The sequence below is a fragment of the Strix aluco genome, chromosome 14 (genome assembly GCF_031877795.1).
Source record: "Strix aluco isolate bStrAlu1 chromosome 14, bStrAlu1.hap1, whole genome shotgun sequence".
In the NCBI taxonomy this organism is placed as follows: Eukaryota; Metazoa; Chordata; class Aves; order Strigiformes; family Strigidae; genus Strix; species Strix aluco.
This window is the reverse complement of record NC_133944.1, coordinates 3,141,547-3,160,035: the sequence shown is the minus strand read 5'-3', so window position 1 is coordinate 3,160,035 and position 18,489 is coordinate 3,141,547. Positions and strand designations below refer to the sequence as shown.

Sequence of the window (18,489 nt, the reverse complement as noted above, 5' to 3'; positions counted from 1 at the left end):
TGGGCAGCCTGCAAAGGCAAAATCTCAGTTCCCTGGGGTGAGGGGGCTCCCAGAAGGAGGAAGATAAAATAATAAGCCCCTTAAAATGGGTTTTTCAGCCGCTCACCTTGCTGGCTGTGGCAGGCTGGAAGGGAGCGAGATGCCCCACAACCCTGCCAGCGACTGGCAAGGGAAAACGCGAAACACACCCTGGGGCGGGCAGCAGGGCAGGGAATTTCTTGCAGACTATTTCCGTGTGTGTGAGCAGCACCCCAGGAAGCTCATTCACACTTCAGCAGAGCGATTTTCCCTGTGCCAGAGGCACCGGGCTTTTGGGAGGGCTGATGTGATGCGAGCTGAGCAGCAAAGCGTGCAGTCTCTTCGCAATGTAGAAAGAAGTGGAAATTAGCCCAGTTTTACCTGCTTCAGGCCACGCCTTCCAGTGCCCAGAAATCCTAAAGCCACCACAGGTTTCACTGATGTAAGCCAGAGGGGAAAAATATATATATCCACCCCTCAAATTTGGGGGAAATTTGGTTTAGGAGATGCTATTTGGGCAACGGTTGTTGCTGTGATGCCAGGCGTGGGTGATGCTGCAGCTTGGAGGGAGCATCCCTTGTGATTCCCCAAATCAGGGGGATTTTTCCAGGGGTAACAGCTGCTTTGGTGCTGCAGCTCCATGGGGAATGTTTGAGTCCTGGGATGGCTGGTCGTAGGATGGGAAGGGTCACGGCCATGCAGGCTGGTGCAGGTGACAGGACGGCAGCGCTCTGCGGAGGTTATCACACCTACTGCAAATGTAATCTCTGCTTATCACATATCTCCGATGACTTCCTATTAACACCAGAAACCAACTTTCTTCTCTTTTTTTCCTGCACGCAAGTTCCATTTTTCTGCTTCCTAATATGATAATGGAGGCATTAAATCCAGTATCAACCCAGTTTGCTCAACTTCTCTTCAGTCCACTCCATCAGCAGTATTTATGGTCCTTGATCTCATGAATTGCCCAGTGCCCTTGCTCGCAGAGGGTGTGCTGCAGGCACGAACCGCAGCATACCTGCATGTAGAATAACAGCCAAAAGGATCCTTTTCTCAACCTAAAAAGATAGGGAAAAGCCCCATAATTTTCTTCCCAGAATCCTATACGTAATGGCTAAACATTGATTCTTTAAAATTTTTAAGTTTGCTGGTGGTTCTCCTCAAGAAAATAGGAAACAGGACACATCCCTCCAGTCCCACCAGGAACACCACAAATCAAGACCAGTCATCCTCATGGTTTTAATCACTCTCCTCTTTATTAGGAATTGGGCAAGTCACCCCCCAGCGCTGTCACACTCCAAGTACCCAGAAATTTTCATTAAGGGGATTCCTAGAAATATTGGAAAAGCCTTTTGTTTTTCTCCTCAGAACAGATATTTTTGAGAAGCAAAGTATTTATAGTAAAAGGCCAAACTGACATGGAAGAGTTGAAGGTTTAAATGTAGAAGGGCTGCCTCGATGAATTGGGACCCCCCTTGTAGGGCAGATGTGTGGAGCCCTGGTAAAGGAAGCCCATGCTTTGGAAATGCACTGCATGAGTTTGGGATGAAAAAAGGGGCACGGTCATAGTCTTTCAATATTAAAAAGGTTGTTGGAGAGGGACAGCATTAAGCTGGTCTGTGGGTCAACTAAGTCCAATCGAGCAATCGGCTTCTTTTGCAACCGGGGACATTCAGGTTGGGCAGCAGGGGAAACCCAGAACCACTCCAGCTCCGGGGATGGAGGTGGTGGGGATGGGCAGCCTCTGGCGCTGCTGGGTTTCCCCCTCCTTGGGGGGGTGAGTTAACAAAAATGCCAGACAGACATCAGCCAAGGACAGGCTGGACCAGGAAAGTCCGAACACGGCAAGGGGTATCTGCAGCCCCCGGAGCCTCCAGCCCCTCTCCCCATCGCACGGGGTGACAGCCGGGCTCAGCAGCACACCCCTGTCCCAGGACCCATCCCTCCCTCCTCAGGGCAGCCTCACAGACTGTATCGCCCCCCAGCTTCACTGCAAAGCAGAAGACAAGGTGGTCTCTCCCCATCTCATCCTGCTCTGGCTTTCCAAGGTCTGCGTCGGCATCCCTGTGCCCTGCCAGAGGAGCGCCTGGGTACTGTGCTGCTGGGGAGAGGGATGGGGCTTGCTGCTGCACTGAGTGATGGAAAGGTAGCTGCAATCCACTGAGAAATGGGGGAACGGGAAAGAGCAAGACACTGTCATCAATTAACTGGCTTGCCCAGAGGTATACACAGAGCTGACAGCCAAGGAGAAGGTCTGCAAGTCCTGACCCCCCTGCTCCAACCCTCCAGCCCACGGCCGAGGCCAGCACTGGCTGCTCGCTGCCCCAGACATGAACCCCCGTGGGCACTTGACAAAGGGAAGACTGAGTTTTCCAAGGCCCAGGGCCAACGTCTGCCTGCGAGCAGCCAGCTGCTTATCTGTTCATCCATCTGCTTCTGCCAGTGCCACCTGCGTGGTAGGGGAGCGGGTAGGTGGGAGCTGGAGAGTGGAGCCAGGAGCGATCCCTGCTCCCCGGCTGCTGCTCCTTCTGGGCCAGCAAGCACTGCAGCTCCTCCTGGTCCTTGAACGGGTTCCTGCCATAGTCGCGGCGGATCCAGGCACGGTACTGCCAGGACAAAGCCAAAAGAGGTTGTCAGGGTCACTGGGGGCTGAGACACCTCCAGCTCAAGAGCCAGGGCTTCCAACAGCTCCGGTGGAAAGCAGCAAGCCGAGGAGGGGCAATGCCCACTGCATCCCTACTGCAGCCTCAGACGAGGCCGGGGGATCTCCAGCCACAGCCAGCAAGCAGAAAGGCCCCAATTTTGCAGGAGCTCACACACCACATGACACAACCACATCATACAAGAGATATATGATGGTTCCTCTGCAACCGAGCACTCCCCGCATCCCCAGCCTGGCACAGATGGACCTGGAGAGCTGGCAGCATCCTCAGCTTCTCACGCTGGCTGCAGCCGGGACGGCAGCTTTATTTACTTTTCATTGCCAAGAAGCTGCTGTTGTTCCTTGTGTGCCTGAATTCCCGTAAGAAAATCTTCCCTATGCTCTCTTCCCCGGGGACAGGCTGCACCCGCTGCCACAAGCTGCACAGCCAAGGTGGCTCTTGCGTGCTGAGGCAGGTTTGTTTGCAGAGCATCTCACTTGCTGCCGGGCAGTTTGGGGGTGCCTCTTGTCCCCCCCCACCACCACTGCAGCCAGCTGCAAAGGCTGCTCCAGTGGCCAGGGGCCAGCTGGCAGGAGGTTGAGGTCCAGAGATGGCTGGGAAGCGAGAGACAGTCTGTAGAAATGTTTCCCGCTACTGCTGGGTTGAGAAACAGCCAGACAGGCCCAGACTGCAGCACCCGAGAGCACGGGCAGGAACGGGCAGCTCTGCCAGGACCCACCGTGCTCGTGGGGAGCGGACAGGGCTTTGCTCTCTTCCAAAGGAACTGAGAACCAGCTGCTCCAGCAAGCAGGAGTTACTGGGATGAGTGGTAGGAGCACACCCAGCAATACCAAAGACCTTACAAAAAGGATGGAGGGCACGGAGTCGGGAATGCAAAACCTGAGGGTGCAAAGGGTCCAGAGAGGGACCAAGCATCGGAGCCCCGGCACGGGGTAGCACTGGGACAGGCCTGGGGTGCAGCCAGGGGAACCAGAGGGAGAGGGCAGGTAGCCCCCAGGGACTGCCCAGCCTCGATACCCCCAAGGCGATGCCCCTGCAACAGCTCCGGCATCCCAGGGTGCCGGGGCAGCACCCCACGGCCGGGAGGCAGAGCTCATGGCAAAGGTGCGGGATGCAGGACAGCAGGACGGGCAGCTCAGCCCTGTCCTGCCGGGACTGCCGCAGGCACGGGGACCACGAGCTGCAAGAGGAGAGATTCTGAGACTGATCCTGCAGCTGGGGACAGTCAGCTTGGACAGAGGGGATTTCCACTGGGAATGTCTGGATTTCCCAAATCCACTCCCTCGGACAGTGGGACTCGCCACGGCTGCTGTGCACTCGCCGCCTGCAAGCAGGAAGACCCCTTGTTTGGGGTGGACCCCGCGAGCCCAGCCTGATCTCCTTGTAGAAAACAACCTCTGGGAAGTGAATCCCAAAGGATTTGGGACAGGATTTGGGGCAAGCTTCTATGCCAGCTGCTCATGGGGGGAGCATCCCTCCCATGCAAACCATCTGGAGGGATGAAGCTCCATGGGGACACAGCCAGGGCACTGAGGCTCAGCACCCACCGAGGCTCAGCACCCACCACCCAGCCTCAGAGTTGGCTCCCACCACCCAGCAAAGGAGGGAAGGAGCCGGCGGGAGGCCGGGGGAAGCACCCTGCTGCTGCTGCCAGGCATTTCCTTTTAAAGCCAGAGCAAGAAGTGGTTACAGCCCGTTTCCTCCAGCGCTGACCACTAACCCACTGCCCTCCTCCTCTCTCCTGGGGCCAGGAGCATCCATCCCATCTGGGACAGCACCAGGAGCGGGGAAAGGCAGCCTGGCCATGGTGTGCCAGCACTGTGGCGGGGACCTTGGGTTGGGGGGGGACGGGTCCATCACCCCAATGCCCATCTATGCCCTCTCTCATATCCACACTGTCTTCTCTGCGCTCACTTACTTCCTTTTCTAACCTGACCATCATCCTGCTGCTGCTCTTGGTCCTTTCCTTCCTTCTTTATCCATCTAGGCCCAATAAGCACAATTTGCTGGCTCAAAACCACAGCTGCACGCTCGAGGCATGTTTCCTGCAGCGAGGGGCCAGCTGGCCAGTCCCAGAGAGCATCTTCCCCATTTCTACCTCCTGGGGTCCCATTTGAGGTCCCTGCTCCAGATCAAGGAAACTGAGGCACCAAGGGATGCTCGCCCACAGCCCTAGGCAGGAGGTCCCCAGGAGGTCCCCAGGAGGACTGACCTGTTTCTCGCAGGTTTTAACCAACAAGAAATGAGGTTTTTCCTCCTGAGCAGCCTGCCCAGCCCTTATCCCTGCCTGCTCCCAAGCATTGCATTTCCAAATTGCTGCCTGTCAGGATGGCAGCTGTGCTAGATGGGTACATTTAACCTCTTTTATATCCTCAGCAAGAGCTGAAGTGCAGGTCACGATACCCTTTCCCCCACATCCTACCTACACACAGAGAAAACCACCCCAAAGCCACCGATGGGAACAAAGTGTGAACAAAGCAAGCCAACTGCTGCTGGCACGAAGCAAAGCACAGGAGCCCTGTGGCAACAGGTCCCAGGGGCTCCTGGCCATGCAGGTCCATGCCTATGGAGCCCACCCCCAGCCATCCACCTCGGCTGACCTTCCCGCAAGTCCCTTCCTCTTGCCAAGGTGGAGGCCGCAGGGGCAAGCTGGGAAAAGGGCATCGCCGGTGGGGTTGGAGCATCCATCCTGGCTCTTCCTCTTCTTCAAATGCAGCTGCGGGTGAGTAATGCCAGCGTGTTCCCCACTCCAGCACCCAGCCTTTGCCGCCGGGGCCGTGCTAGCAGCAAGTCCACCCACGAGAGCCATCCGCAGCTTCCCTCCCCGGTGCTGCGATCGGGGGTGGGGAACGCAGGGTGTTTCAAGTAAAAGGTGGCTCTTGCCAAACCCTGCAGCTGAGAAAAACGTATCCAAGCGCCTCCACCCTTGGCTCTCCCTTTGGTATTTTCAGGGAAACACTTGCAAAGCCTCCAGCAAAACTTTGAGGGGATGAAAAAGCAGCATCTAAGGGAAAGGGAAGAAAGTCTGGTGCCTGCTGAGCCCAGGATTTTGGGGAGCAGGAGGAATAGCTTGGGTGGAGGGGGGCACAGCAAACCCCACATCACGGTCCGTGCTGGGGCGCGGCTAGACCGTGGGAAAGGTTGGGGAGAGCCGGCCTGGCTGGGGGAAGCCCCGCAGGGAATCTCCAGCACCGTGGGTGTTTTGTAATCCCTTGGACCATTTTCCGCCCTCCTCTGGGGGCGTTTGTGCAAACCAGTGATAACAGGGCAGGGCTGCATCCCTCATGTGACAGCGCCTGCCTGCTCCAGCCAGTGCCCGGGGAAGGGAACTTGGTGGTAGGGAAGGGGCTGACATTTGGACCAATGTCACATGCTGTCCCTGCCTCTCTCCTGGGAGGAGAGAAATCCCCTTGAAGGGCTCAGCGCGGCTGGAGGGACCACCAGGTTCCCGCCACCGTGCTCGTGGCTGCAGCGGATGGGGGGATTCACCTCCAGGGATAGAACCAAATTTAGGGGTGACATGGGCTGTGAAATGTCTCAGACACGCCGAGTTGTGGGTTACTCCTTCCTTGCAGAGGTCCAGCTGTGGCCCGTGTAGCCTCTCGGGGCAGTTTTGGACCCCGGTCCTTCGCTGCAGAGCCCAGGGCTGGGTGGAGGAGCAGGGTCCAGCGTGGGAGGCTGGAGGGCAGCCAGGGAGCCGGGCAGGAGCTGTGCTTTTAAAGGCCTTTCCCTTTGCTTTCGAAGGCTTTCCGGGTCAAAAGTGCAGCTCTGATCTCTGCAAAAGCACTCTCCCAATTAAACACGCCGCTGTCGCTCCCAGCTGCCAGCACCCAGCTCGGCTCAGCTACAACAACATCCCTCCCTTGCACGGGACAAGAACCCACCCAGTCAGGGCTTCTGCTCTCCTAAAATCTGCTGCTCTGTGTCATTTTGGGGACGAAAGAGGAGAATCTCTCCATCAATGCTTGCTCTTGTCACCTGCCTCTAAAAGCAGAGGGCTTGCTGTCAGAGGAAGCCCAGACAGATCCAAGCACATCCAGACATCCCGAAGCCTCTCGCAAGAGCCTTCCTCCCTCTCCTCTCCCCCCTTCCGCCTCCGGCTCCCACTGCTCTGCATTCCTGGGAAGAGGCCCAGCGCCCTTCCCGAGATTCCTGGGGGACTTGCTGCTGGCCTGTCCCCCCCGCTGTGTCCTAACCGAACTCTCGAGAAAATCACTGGGGTTTTAAAGAGCTTTTTTTAAAGTGCACTCGCATAATGTCTAGGCACTTTTTTTTTAAATTTTTTTTTTTGCATGCAAAACCCAAAATCCCCAGGTAATAAATAGCATGCACAAAGGCCAGCTCGGGCAAACAGCTGGTCCCCGCAGTGAGCTGCATGCAAAAGAGCCCTGCACGTTTGCAAACTCTGCAGACACATATATAAAGGGACGTCAGCGCGCGGGACGTACCTCCTGCAGCAAAGTCACCTCGTACTCCTGCAGCTGCTGCTGGAAGCCAAAGTTGGGGCTGACGTAGGACCGCACGGCCTTGGTGGCAGCCAGGCAGCCCTCCCAGCCGAGCTCGGTCACCGTCATGAGGTAAGCCACCAGGATGGTGGTGCTGCGGGAGACCCCAGCCAGGCTGGCACGGCGCGAAGGAGCGGTGTCAAGGAGGGGTGTTCCCAGCACAGAGACTGGTGCGGCCACGCAGCAAGGGACAACCATGGGATGCAGCTTCCCACGGGCACTCCCCATAGCTGGGGTTCGCTAGTGGGGGTTCCCCAGCCAGGGGTTGGGTGGGGATAAGGAGCTGAGTGGACAGCAAGCCACTACTGGTGGCCCCAGGCAAGGTGATTTCCCCCTGTCCCCTCCTCTAGCCTGTCTCACCTCTTTGGGTGCTCAGGTTGTCAGTGACCACCCACCCTGATGGGTCTTGGCAGTGGAGACCTTCCCCTGTTGCCCTCCCCACTGTTCCTTGTCTTCTCCTCTTCTTCCTCCCCACCACAAGTGGCATTCGACCTCAAGGATGCGTTTTGGGAGCCCATCCCCACCTCCCAGAGGACCGATGCGAGCTGGGGACGCGGAGTGGTGACAGCAGCCCTCACCAATGGACGAGGCAGCCTCCACCACCGAGCCGGCATTCATGGATGAACTTGATGCACTCCTTAAAATGCTGCAGCCTGCAAGGAGAGAGGCAGGGAGGTGAGGAAGGGAGGACTGCCCGCCCCTGTGAGGCACCAGGCCACCCTGGCAGCAGCAGTTGTGTCCCCACCCAAGGACTTCCCACCACCCTGGGGCCACCGGTGAGGGGTGGGAGCAGAGATCCTTCCTCTGCCAGGCGAAGGCAGGGGGGCTGATCTTCATCTGCCAGGAAGGAAATGACCTAGGAGACTTTCCGGGGGATTTCCTGCTTCCCAAGGCATGGAGATGGGAGCAGGGTGATGCCAGCAGCCAAACCAGCTCAGGGGGACCCCAGGGAGACAGCTCCAGGGCCCAAGGGCTATGCACACCCCCACATCAGAGACTGTCCTGAGCCATCAGCTCACCCCTAATTCCCAAATGATGTCAAAACCACCCAGTTCCCTCCAAGGGAAAAATGCTGGTAGGGAAGAAGGCAGGGAGAAGGTGGCTCCTAAGGTGTTTTGCCTGCAGGTTCCAAAATGGTGCAACTCCCTTCCTCTCTTCATCTCAAGTAGCCCCTCTGGCCCCTTCCCACCCAAGGGAGGGCACAGAGAGGTGCCTGTGCCAGGGATGTAGGGCTGCCAGAAACAGTACAGGCTTGTCCCCGGAGAGCTGCCTGCATTCCTGAAAGCATAACCAGTAACTGCCATATTCAGTAACTGCCATAACCAGTAACTGCTGGCAAGGCAGAGGGAGCACATTAACCCTAACCAGCGAGTTTTGCAGCAAAACAGGGCAGGGCAGGGATCCAGGGCTTTTTTGGCTGCTCAGGTGCAACACGCTATGGTGCTTCTCTGCTTCTGACCTGGATGCTCAGCAATGAGAGCAGCACCCATCTTTTTGAAGACATGTAGACCTAGAAAACAGGGTAAATGACTCCATATGTACTGATGAGATGGAGGGGGGTGTTCATGGGAGGGTTATGCAGGCTCTGGTGAGACACATCCCTCCTGCTCATCACCGCATGGGATGCTGGAAGCTGCTGCTGATCCCTCTCGAAGACATTGGGCGTTTCCAAGAGCCCACGCCGAGACAGGTATTTGGCTCCTCAGCACATTTCTGCAATAAATTCTGCCCATCCTTGCTCACCGTCACAGCCGCGCGGAGCCTTGGGGTAGTTTTGCGGCAGAAAACCTGATTCTGGGTAACTTGGGCTGCTGATGGACTCCCTGACTTGACTGCCTGGCACATAGTCCTGATTTTTTTGGGAGGAGGAGGAGAAGGTCCCTTCGGTGCAGCTGAGCCAGAGCTGCCCGGCAGTGAGTGCCGGAGGCGGCAGCACCTCTGCCCTGGTGCTGGACTTCCTCTGCCTCCGCGTGATGGGGTGGGCGTGCGCCTGCACGGCCTTCCTGATTTCTCAGAAGCCAAGGCACGAGCTACCGCAGAGTTATTCCCCCCATGCCCCAGCGAGAGCTCGCTCCCAGCGGGACTCAGAGCCGGCTTCCCTGTGGGGACAAGGCAGAACCCTCCAAAACTGCCCCCATCCCTGTTAGGCCATCCAAGGGGATGTTCTTCACCCTGCCCTGGAAGAGCAGCGCCTTCTAAGAAACCAACCAAGGACATATTAAAAAATAGCTGCCTGAGAAGAGATGGGGAAATCTCTGAAGCTGTGATCATACTAAAAATATTGAGCCTCTCAGCCCTGGGAGGAGATGTCAGTCCATCGCTCCTCGTGGGCTACAAATGTGCCGCCTCCTCCTCAACCACCATAACAAATGGAGCATCACCATCTGCGGGGGGGTGGGTGGGTTTCCCTGCCAAAAGCTTGTCCTGGGGGATTTTTCCTCATCTTATTCATCTTCATAGAGCAGACAGCATCCCCCAGGGCCTGCCTGTGTTGCCTGCACAGGTCCATGCTCTCCAGATCCCAGTTGTCCCCTTCAGCCCCTTGGCTGGGACCAACTGGGATGCACCTTGCTCGCAGGGACACGATGCTCTCACCTCCAGCTCCCTTGGCCCGCTTGCTGCCAGCCTCCAGCCCGCTCCATGCACGCAGCATCACCCTCCCAACCCATCCTGGAGGGAGGGAGGGGAGCACTTCGGCCACCCCATCCATCCTCACCCACTCCACGGGGTTTTTTTTCCCCAGGCAGCCAGCCAGAAGAAAGCTCTCCCCCTGCTTTTCCAGCCTCGAAGCGTGGGATCAGGGCTGAGAGCCACTGAGGTCCTGAGTCACAAGCGTCTCCCCTGCAGGACACGAAGTTCACCAGGGTTGTGAAATCCAAGGCATAAAACTGACAAGCAGAAAATTGTTCCTTGAATAAGTCTTCCTTCCGGCAGTCAGTCTTATCTTCTTTTTTTTCCTTCTTTTTTTTTTTTTTCCCCCCTTTCGGTAGACATGCCACAAATGCAAAGAAATGAGAGAAGAGAAAAAATAACAAGCAAAAAACCCAGTTCTTGCTGAGGCAGGGTTTTCTTGTAAAGCTTCTCTTTCCACTCAGCAGGAGCATGAGCAAGCAGAATCACACCCCCAGGCACAGCTGCTCCCAAGGATGCTGGAAAACCAGCACTTCCACAAATGGGGCTTGGTCCGGCCGCTGTGCATTAAGTTTTGATCCTTTTTAGGGTTTGACTGGAGAGAAAAATCCTTCGGAGTCACCCATTTTCTGGTTGCAATGGATGGTCACTCAAAGCAGCAGCGGGGTGCTGCAACCCCCCCGAGTGCAAGCAGCACCTGCACCTCTCGCCAGCTTCATATTGAGAACTTTGTTAAAATCTTACAAATATCTATGCTTTATATGGGGAAAAAAACATTGATTTTAATAAATATTTTATTTCTCTTTCCAAGGAAAATGTCTGGAAGACCAACACAAATCACTGTCTTTCTAATGCTCCAATTTTCAACCCTGCCCAATAGAATAATTCTGAAATTTGATGCAAAACTAAATTTACTGACCGCCAACACACACAGAAACAGATTTTAAGCCCTACAATGCCATTTACCGCCTGAGAATGAACTGCAGCTTTTGTCAAGCTCAGCAATGACACAAAGTTTTCGCACCAGGAACGGACTGAACCTTCGTTCTGCAGAATCTGAGCTTGTATCGACCGACAACTACCAACACGTGATGCTGGGAGGTAAAAAGATGGCAAACAACTTACAGGTTTTGACTGGATGAGTCCGAGGCCGAGATACAGAGATAGGTCATGTCCTGCAATACAAAGATGGCTGCGGTAATAAGACACCTCCAAGAAACACAAAATCCCCCATTTCTCTCTTTCCCTCTCCCCTGCTGACCCCTCACTGAGGGGAAAGCCACAATCCGCTTTTGGGTACCATCACCCTGCTCCCCACTGGTAGAAAGAACCATGACAGGTCACATCTATCCCACTCCAGGCTATTTTCTCCCCCTTTCAGCCCGGGGAAGAGCCCAGCCTGTGGGGAACCCCTATGATCCTCAGGAACCCCCCAAAACTGAGCCACCCCTTTCCCGGGTGCCTGACCAGTGAGTCCTATCAGGAAGACGTGTGCGAACACGCACTGATGAAGTCACACTCATCAATGAGTTATTTCCTCCCAGTCCTTTTAATACACAATAAATCATCCTGCCGCATGTTGGCGTAGGTCAGATTACTTTCCTTTCTTTAAAACATCGCTTCCTTGATCCTCCCTGTTCTGAGCTAAAATTAGATCCTTTTCATCCGAGGGTTTTGGGTTTTTTTTACCTTTTTTTTTTTTTTCTCACTGAAATGGGTGGAAATCCTGCCAGCCAGAGCTGAAACAGCCGAGCATCAGGGTTTGCCCCATCTCCATCAGCTCCCTGTGGCATCGCTGCCAAAACGACCCCCCTGGGCTGATGCAGCCCAACCCCACAGACCACCCTTGCTTCCCTGCAGCCCACAGCAAATTGGGAAGCTGGCAAAAGCTGATTATTTAAGGAGGGAAGAGGCATAGCGGATGGACAAGGGGATATTCCTGCGCTGGAAAGACCCACGTTGCGAGGATGAGTGCGGGCAGGCTTTCCCATGCATCACCTCTCCATCCCATCCATCCTCCCCAGCCCCGTCCCACACTCGCCCCCGCCACCCCGCAGCCTCTTGTGGGACGGGGACAAGGTGCTGCAGCGATGTGTCACTTGCCAGCTCCCCATGGCGTGCCAGCTGGCTGCTCCCCGCCTGGAGAAGCTGCCAGAGAGGCCGGGGTGGGGTTGGGGAAAATTGGAGCCAGCGGGTTCCTCATCCACATCCCCGGCACGCAGCGGGTGGTGGGTGGAAGGGCACCACACACCAGGCAGGGGCACGGGGACCAGCAAGCAAACACCAGCAGGTTTTACGGGATGAGCTGTGATGGGCTGTGGCTTCCCAAAACCTGGCTGTGCCCCGCCATGCCTGGCACCAGCCAACCTCCCCGCGGCGAGGAGCCACCGTGCCGGCAAAGCCACCGTGGCAACCAGCTGAGCAGCCAAAGCGACCCTATTCCTCCCCAAACCCCAACCCGCACCCCACTCCTGGACTAACTGCCAGGCTCCCAGTGGCTTCCCCTTCCCCGTGGGGCCGGGTGGCCCCATCCCGCCTCAGGGAGCTGGGCCACGCATGGGAACGGTGCTGGGGTTTGCGGTTCCCAACCCAGGGCTGTGATTGACACATTGCTCAACCCACCATGTCTTTCCGGTTCCCCTTTCCGCCAGCCCAGTGGCTTGCTCCATGTTGTAAGCTCACCCTGTGGTTTGCTACCCGTCTGGCCGTGCCCCGAGCCCCGCCAGCCCCAGCTGCTGCCCCTTCTCCAGCCACGAGCCGTTTCTCTGCACCAATTTTATGCAGCCTCCTTCCTTCTCCCTCTCCCCCCTCCACGTTACTCAATGCCTCAGCGGTGAAAAGGCTTGAGCTGGTGTTTTGTGGGGGCTCCCAGCCCATCAGAGCCCCAAAGGATGAAGCATCCAAGGAATCCCCTTTCCCAGGATTTGGGAGCTTGCAGCGGGTCCAACACCGGGATGAAGCGCAAGTTGCACATGGCCGACGGCTGCAGGATGAGTATCACGGCCTGAGCATCCCCATTCTGGTCCGTGCAGGCAGGATTTGTGCACAAAAGACCTGGCCGGCACCTCCAGCATCAACCCACCGGGCAGCTCCCTCCTGCCTCAGTTTCCCCCACCCATAGCCCACGAAACGGGGTAGGGAGTGGGGGGGACCGGGTAGGCAAAGCCAGGGCGGCCCGGGACCCCTGTCCTGGAACGGGAGGGGGTGCCCCGCGTTCCGCTGTGCCCCCCCCCGCCCCGTCGGGGCTGGATGCGGCCCCGGCGCTGCCATCCGTGGGGCACCGCCGCCCTCTCGCGGTTCTCCCCGCGGCAGCACCGGGCACCCCACCGGGTCCCGGCCCCGCCAGCACACCCCTTCGCCCTAAAGACCATCGAGGAGGTGGTCGTGCCCCCCCCCCCCCCCCAAAACACCCCGCTCCCCTGTCCCCCGAAAGTCGGTGCTGAGCCTCTTTGGATGCAATTCAACACTGCATGGAGCGAATCGGTGTAAATCGGTGCACTTCCAGCATCGCTTCTCCCCTCTCTGCTCCACGCCAGAAGGCTGCGTGTGTCCCATCTGCACCCTCCCAGCCCCTGCTCCCCCGGGATGGTCCCCCAGGCACCCCCCCAAGCCGGGCACTCACCTCCAGCACTGGCTTGGCGCTGTTGTGGACGGAGAGAATGTGGGTCACCCCGTTCCTCAGCAGGTTTTCCCGGTCCTCGGAGTCTGGAAGCAGGAGCAGCACATGAGTCACCCGCCCTCCTGGGAGATCCACTGGACCAAGCGCCCACCAGAAACCCGAATCCATCACCCTCAACCTCTGTGCCAGCCCCTTCCCACTGCCTTTCACCCCACATGATGCAGGAAAGGAGACTGAGCATCTCCTTCAAAGCAAAATCCCCCTTGGATGTGCTGGGTGCTCAGCAGGCTCCAAAAACGACCCCCAGAATGAGAAATTACACTGCTAACTTGGAAAAGGCTGTTGTGTTCTCACTGTTGGGTGAAACCCAAGCTTCTCCTTGCCCTCGCCCTGCCCTTGCCCAGAGGCCCCAGCGAGAAAGCCAGACATCGGCCCGATGTAAATATTGTCTCAGCAAACACGGGGAGGTTTCCAGCCATGCCAGGGATTCCCCGGTGCTCCGGCATGGCGGGTGACCACAGCTCCCTATGGACATCCCTTTCCTGGGCTAGAGCTGCACAGAATTGTTTCAGTTGGAAAAGCCCTTGAAGCTCCTCCAGTCCAACCATGAACCTCACCCTGACTGTTCCCAACTCCACCAGATCCCTCAGCGCTGGGTCAACCCAACTCTTGAACCCCTCCAGGGATGGGGACTCCCCCCCTGCCCTGGGCAGCCCATTCCAACGCCCAACAACCCCTTCTGCAAAGAAATCCTTCCTAAGAGCCAGTCTGACCCTGCCCTGGCACAGCTTGAGGCCATTCCCTCTTGTCCTGGCGCTGGTTCCTTGGCTCAAGAGACTCATCCCCCCTCTCTGCACCCTCCTTTCAGGGAGTTGTAGAGGGCCATGAGGTCTCCCCTCAGCCTCCTCTTCTCCAGACTAAACCCCCCCAGTTCCCTCAGCCGCTCCCCATCAGACCTGTGCTCCAGACCCTGCACCAGCTCCGTTGCCCTTCTCTGGACACGCTCGAGTCATTCAATGGCCTTTTTGGAGTGAGGGGCCCAAAACTGAACCCACTCATTGAGGAGCGGCCTCACCAGTGCCGAGCACAGGGGTCAGATCCCTTCCCTGTCCCTGCTGGCCACGCTAGTGCTAATACAAGCCAGGATACCATTGGCCTTTTGGCCACCTGGGCACACTGCTGGCTCATTATCAATCACCCCCCCCAGGTCCCTCTCTGACTGGCAGCTCTCCAGCCACTCCTCCCCAAGCCTGTAGCACTGCTGGGGGTTGTTGTGGCCCAAGGGCAGCACCCGGCATTTGGCCTTAGTGAAACTCCTCCAGGTGGCCTCAGCCCATCGCTCCAGCCTGGCCAGGTCTCTCTGCAGAGCCTCCCTGCCCTCGAGCAGATCAACACTCCCACCCAGCTGGGTGTCATCTGCAAACTTACTGAGGGGGCACTCGATCCCCTCATCTAGATCATCAATAAAGATGTTAAACAAGAGTGGCCCCAAAACTGAGCCCTGGGGGACACCACTCGTGACTGGCCACCAACTGGATTTAACTCCATTCACCACCACTCTTTGGGCACAGGGCCACTTGCAATTGGGATGGGGAGGCTTTGGATCTCCAGAAGATGCTGAGGTCCCCAGCTGGGAGCAGGCACAGGGAGCTGCCGAGGAGAGGGACTCCTCCAGTCCCACCAGCTGCCCAGGGATCCCACAGCAACACGGAGGTGGAGCAGGGGAAGGCACTCACCGCGGATGTTCCCGAGGTAGAGGCCTTTGACAACCTGGGAGGTGACAAAAAGGAGAGAGATTTCAGAGAGCGCCGGGCACAATGTGCATGTGACACAGTGGGAGCTTCCGTGGTACCAGCAGGACCAAGGCATCTGGCACCAAACTCCCCAGGCAACAATAAACCAGGCACGTTAATGAATCATCTTCATTAACGAACAGCAAAGGCTGAGCCCACTCAAACCATGAGCCCAAACCCCTCCAGGAGTGCAGAGCTGAGGAAAACTCAGCAGATAAATGGAAGGGACTTGCATTTGGTCCTGTTGCTATCAGAAAGGCAGCGCTGGGGGCTGGATTCCCCAAACAGCTCAGCCCACCCCAGCCTCCTCCTTCGCACGGGGACCCTGGCAGGGACCCCCCATCTCCCGGGCTCCTGGAGGCAGGTCAGCCCCACTGCAGCTCCGGTTTGTTTTGCTATTCTATAGCAACCACCTCTTGCAAATAGTTTCAAAGGTTGCCTTCACCAGCTGGGGATAGACAGGCAAAGGCACAGGCTATTTATAATAATTTTCTGGCCAGGATGTTGCAGTAAGTGCTGTCAAGTATGCAAATTTGGTCTCCAGCTCCCTGCTGCAGGGTTACGAAGGAGAAAAAGGAGCAGCTCAGAGTGTTTATGGGGTGTAAGAGCCAGCTAGAGCAGTTCCCAGTGGCACAGAAAGGAAGAGCTGATTACCAGTTGGACTTGTTTGCACCCATCTGGCAGAAGACACCTGGTTTGAGAGGCTGTAGGAAAGATTTGCAGCAGCACTGGGTCACATCCAGCCCACTTCTCCCATTCAGCTGAACCCCAGCCCGCTCCTGGGGTACAAACACCTGGATTCAGCAAACGTCTGTGCCCAGCACAGCACAAGCTGTTACCACTAGAAGGGGGACGCCAAGCCCTGCGTTTTGTCAAGTCAAAGCCAGATCTTGCAACACAAATGAGTCTGCACCAACCAGCAAAGGCTCCCCAAGAGGGTTTGGTGGCAGCGGGGAGGCTGTAAAAGCCACTTTGCAGGTCAGGCTGCATCTGCAGCAGGTGAAAGCCCGGTGTTAAACCACACCAGAGCCACGCAGAGAGAGTTTGCCCTGATCTGGTCTCTCTGTTGTTGTCTCAGAGTCTAATTTTAAACTGGAGAACACACGTACCAAGTGGTTATTTAAGGATACCAACAGAAATCAATCCCCTCTGCCAGCCCTGGAGTTCAGCTGAGCTACAAGCAACAGTTACTCCCCACTTCCCCCTTCACAGTACATGGCTGCCAGGCCCAGACACGTCCCAGGGTGGCAAGGGGAGGAAATTTCCCTGCAGGGACCCCCGTCAGCCCTGAGGATGCTAATGCCATGGCCTTACCACCCAAGGGACAAGCGTTGAAAGCCAGCTGTCACTTTTCTAACAGCCACAGACACTTAGCTCATCACCTCGGATATAAATCCGCAGATCGCTGTGTGCTTTTTTAATTCCCTTTCTTAAGTGCTTGAAGTTTCAAAGGGGAATGAGAAAGTGAGGAGGCAAGTGGTTGGATTTAGGGCATCATGGTGATCTGGGAACAGGCATCCCCCTGGGCTGCAGGAGAAAAGTCCTGCCCAAGGAGGACACACTGGCTAGCCCGCCGTCCCCCCAGTACCTTGCTCATTCCACTCCCCATGGTTTTTCACTCCCCAAGGTCAGGATTCAGGTGGCTTCTCGGTATCCAAGGCTATCTGCAAATAAACACCCGAAAATCCCCGACAGGATGGTGAGATCTGCCCCCTTCCAGCAGTGCATCCCTCTGCCAAGTGCAGGAGGAAGGGGAACACATTCCAGGAGGGGAGCGTGCAGAGCCCCGGCAAACTCAGCTCGCTTACCGAGGGCAGGCTGCTCCAGCAGGTCTCTGCTGCTGCGCTGACGGGTGAAGGAGACAGAGGAGAGTGGCTGGTGCTGGGCAGGGGGAGGATAAAATAAGGATCCGGGGCTGTGGCGAGGCTCAGGTTTCTCTCCCCGGCTCCCTGGGGATTTCACTGCCTTTTGGGGAGGGTGAGGAGCAGGACGTTCCTGGGAGGAATGACCCCCTCGTCCCAGCAACGCTCACCGGGCTTCATTCTGGGATGCCGCAGGGTGGTACAAGCCCTGCTCTCAGCAGGATTTCTCTCCCCTTTGTGCTAATTCCTCCCTGTCACAGGAACAGGAGCAGAATTCAGAATAAGACACTTACCTCGAAAACCAGAGCATGGCACGAGCAACGCGCAGCTGATGGAGCGTTGAGGATAAGCCCATCACCTCCCCCTCCCTCCAGGAAGGGAGATGAAAGGAGCTATAAAGCAGTGCCACGATTCCTGCACGGGTTTCAAACTATCAATTTTCAAAGCAGAGCCACGTAGCAGCTCACTGGCCCCCTCCCCGAGGCACGAGCAGAGAAAAACAAACTGCGAGCGCAGCAAAAACCCCGCAGCCATCATCAGTGTGCAACTCCATCATCCTTGTAACGTCCTTCTCAGCACCCGAGACCAACATTTCACCGAAAGGATCTTTCAGCTGCAGGAAGGGGAGCTCATCGCTTAACTCCCACCAAATCCTCTCGCCTTCAAAACCTTCCCAGAGTTTATTTCTCTGGCTGAAAGGGGAAGACTGGCCAGCCCCCAGCACAGCGGGGCCATTACAAGTGGCCGAGACCCCCCAGGCTTTCCACCATGGCTGTTAAACACGTGCATGGATTTAAAACCACGCCAGTGCTGTCACCAGGAAAAGAGCAAACTGAACTCGAAGCTTGTTTTAGCCTTCAGAGGGGCGTTTTTAAACCGAAGGCAGAAGCTTGCCTGCAGAAAGCCTTGGGGACACAGATCACACAGAGATTCGGCAGCTACAGGCGGATCAAAGGCAGCAGCTTTCTCAGCTCAGGCCCTGAAAATGTTAAACCACGAACAGAATTTCAGACCGCTGCGTTTAATAAAAGCCCCGAGATGCTCCCACTAAATGCAGCATTTCTTTTCCCCTCCCCGCTGCAGCGATCCCCTCCAGTCACCTCACACAAGAGGCACTGAACAGCGTTCACCTCCGCCACACAACCAGCGCAGGTTGACTCGTCCCGCTGCCTTTTGGAGCACTGACGTGCTATTTTTGGAGTGGTTATGGGATGCCGAGCCCCCGCAGGAGCTGGGATCTGCTTATCTTACGTGTAACTCAGAGCTTGGCACAGCAGGATGGCTGGCTGTGCCCCAGAAACGTTCCCTCAAACCGATCAGATACCAACCATGACAAGATTATCTGGGAAAGCTCTACCCCTCAGCTTGCGCTACAGATTACCAGCACAACAAACAATA

General features: G+C 56.6%; 1 protein-coding gene across 1 annotated transcript; it reads right to left on the bottom strand.

The window, feature by feature from the left end:
* Positions 1-1,252: 1,252 nt before the first annotated feature.
* LOC141929698 (dual specificity protein phosphatase 22-A-like) lies at positions 1,253-16,873 on the bottom strand. The gene is made up of 7 exons (XM_074839498.1): positions 16,818-16,873; positions 15,173-15,206; positions 13,440-13,522; positions 10,943-10,992; positions 7,765-7,839; positions 7,130-7,301; positions 1,253-2,624 (listed from the first exon to the last, which is right to left on the bottom strand). The coding sequence occupies exons 1-7, from the start codon at positions 16,836-16,838 to the stop codon at positions 2,433-2,435; spliced, it is 627 nt and encodes a 208-aa protein (XP_074695599.1). The 5' UTR covers positions 16,839-16,873; the 3' UTR covers positions 1,253-2,432.
* Positions 16,874-18,489: the final 1,616 nt, after the last annotated feature.

Coding starts and splice junctions, on each gene's coding strand:
- LOC141929698 (XM_074839498.1), bottom strand. CDS start 16,838: ATGGGGAGTGGAATGAGCAAG. Junction 15,207..16,817: donor TGGGGAGTGGAATGAGCAAG/GTACTGGGGGGA, acceptor GTCACCTCCCAG/GTTGTCAAAGGCCTCTACCT. Junction 7,302..7,764: donor GGAGGCTGCCTCGTCCATTG/GTGAGGGCTGCT, acceptor GCGCCGTGCCAG/CCTGGCTGGGGTCTCCCGCA.